At 41.5% G+C, this 2,130-nt stretch overlaps 1 protein-coding gene across 2 annotated transcripts in view; it reads left to right on the top strand.

Moving 5' to 3' along the window:
* The first annotated feature begins 217 nt into the window (after positions 1 to 217).
* Positions 218 to 2,130, top strand: part of Nmt1 (N-myristoyltransferase 1) — a 30,560-nt gene continuing 28,647 nt past the window's right edge. Inside the window, exon 1 of one of the 2 annotated variants that reach the window (XM_046442741.2) lies at positions 218 to 378. In XM_046442741.2, the coding sequence (XP_046298697.1) occupies positions 248 to 378 (131 nt within the window). In that variant the 5' untranslated portion in view covers positions 218 to 247. The remainder of the gene's footprint in view (positions 379 to 2,130) is intronic. The other variant, XM_046442742.2, reaches the window with a different exon arrangement.

Genomic DNA, 2,130 nt, shown 5'->3' with positions numbered 1-2,130 from the left:
CTCCAAGCGCAGCCGAACGTCGGGGTTTCCGGGATTGCTTTCCACAACCCTCTCACCAGGACAGCCTCCCTTCGTGATTTCTGGGTACTGTAGTTCACCTTGTTCCGGTTTCTCGGAAAAGAATTGCTCCCATTGGCAGCTCCCTTCCTCATAAAAACTACAAAACCCAGATTACAGCGCAAGCGCTCTTCGTCCAATAGGAGCAGCCCATGTAGCGGGACTCAGAGCCCGGCTCTCGCAACCCAAGATGGCGGACGAGAGTGAGACAGCAGTGAAGCCGCCGGCACCTCAGTTGCCGCAGATGATGGAAGGGAACGGAAACGGCCACCAACACTGCAGCGATTGCGAGAACGAGGAGGACAACAGCTACAACCGGGGGTAACGAGATCCTCGGAGTTCAATTTTCATCCAGTCTCCCTCAACCTGGGTCTTTGGGGTGCGGGGAAGTCACAGGGAGCTTAATCTAACCCCACCCCCATGTTCTTATTGGCTAAGACATTAGGATCTCGATTGGTGATTGGTTGCTGCCTTTGTCATTTACCAGGGGTGGGCACTCAGTATATTAAAGCCAGAGACCTTCAGTACTTTTATTATATAAAAGTTCTGTGTAATGTTCCACTCGTGTGCTTCAGGCGCGTCCGTGGAAAAGAGCATGATGAACGATGGTTTTCGATGGCGCAACACGGGTCAATCTAGTAACTACAGTGAGAGGGAACGTTACTTCTTGAGGTGTTTTTGAACAACGTGACTATCAATGAAGGAATAATAACACATTTCGTTGCAATTCACATTCAATGAGGAAATTCATCAGGGTATACAAACCATATATATAATTATGTTGTAAAATATCACTGCCAGAGAATTCCCAAATATAAACTCACCCTATAAACACTGCATAATTAACCGTATGGTGTTTTGATTTTTACGGTATCTTGCTCCAAATAATCCGTAAGTTTCCTGAACGATATATAATTAGGTTTTCCAGAGTCTTTGCTATGTTAACTTTGCGAAGTAGCCTAAAGTTTCAAAACATTGGTCAGTATTTGATATCTGTGGGTTTAATACTGAGTATCCTGTACTTTAGAGTCTTGTCATTAGTAACTGTATTTTTCCCTCGGGAACAAAAAAATGCACTAGATATTTGAGTGTTAAGTTCTTTTTCTCCAAGTCAGTTTTCACTTTGTAAGCCACAGCTTAATTAATCTTTCTTCACTTTGTTGGCACTCACCCTTCCTCTCTATTTACGTGTACCTTTTTTTTTTTCCAACTGAAAGCCATGAGAGAATGTTCTGCGTATATAGCTTTTGCTGAATCTGTGGTGGTCTGATTTTTATAGCCAGCTTGTCATCTGCGGTAACTGCCTATTCTTTGCTTTGCCCTTCCCTCAGGGAATATGAAAGTAATGGTAGATTGAGTCTTTGGGTAAACCTTTATATTTTTATTCTGCTACATTGTAGATGTGGAATAGCAAAGGATTATTTAAATGCTTGATTATCTACTTGTAGTGAAATTTAGATTGAAAGATCTAGCTTCCTTGTTCTTCCACCAGCATGAAATATCACAAGAAAGCCACTTGCAGTGGAGCAGGCCTTTAATCCCAACACTACAGGAGGCTGAGACAGGAAGATCATAAAATCAAGGCTAGCTTCTGCACCTTAGTGAGTGAGACCATCAGCAAGATCCTGTCTTAAAATAAAAAAGGACTGGAGATGTCGTTAGTGGTTCCTGGGTTCAATCCCCAGTATCAAGAGAAAACAAACAAAAAAAAATCACAAGAAGAATGTAGAGGAAAAGGAAGCTTGCGGAGTTTGATTTTTGTGACTGCATTCTGTAGCTGTAACTCATCACAGATCTAACATAACAAAAGCCTTTTTTTTTTTTTTTTGATGTTCCGTATTCCTAAGAATGGAAGAGCTGAGAAAGAGGAAGCAGGAACCAGAAGAAGGGAAAAGGCAGCCCTCTTGAGTAGAGATCAGAATGTGAGAGTCATTTTAGAAGTGAAAGTATGGCTTTTTCTTTTTTCTTTATGTAATTACTTTTATTTTTCTCAACTGAATTCTTGCCCCGACTGATACCTATAGTTCTTTAATAGATTTTGTTCCCCAATAAATTTTGTTCCCTGTAAACTGG

Source organism: Marmota monax, unplaced genomic scaffold (genome assembly GCF_021218885.2).
Source record: "Marmota monax isolate L192 unplaced genomic scaffold, Marmota_monax_Labrador192_F-V1.1 WCK01_AAM20220418_F8-fsc00205, whole genome shotgun sequence".
NCBI lineage: Eukaryota > Metazoa > Chordata > Mammalia > Rodentia > Sciuridae > Marmota > Marmota monax.
The sequence above is the reverse complement of the archived record's forward strand: the minus strand, read 5'-3'. Positions and strand labels throughout refer to the sequence as shown.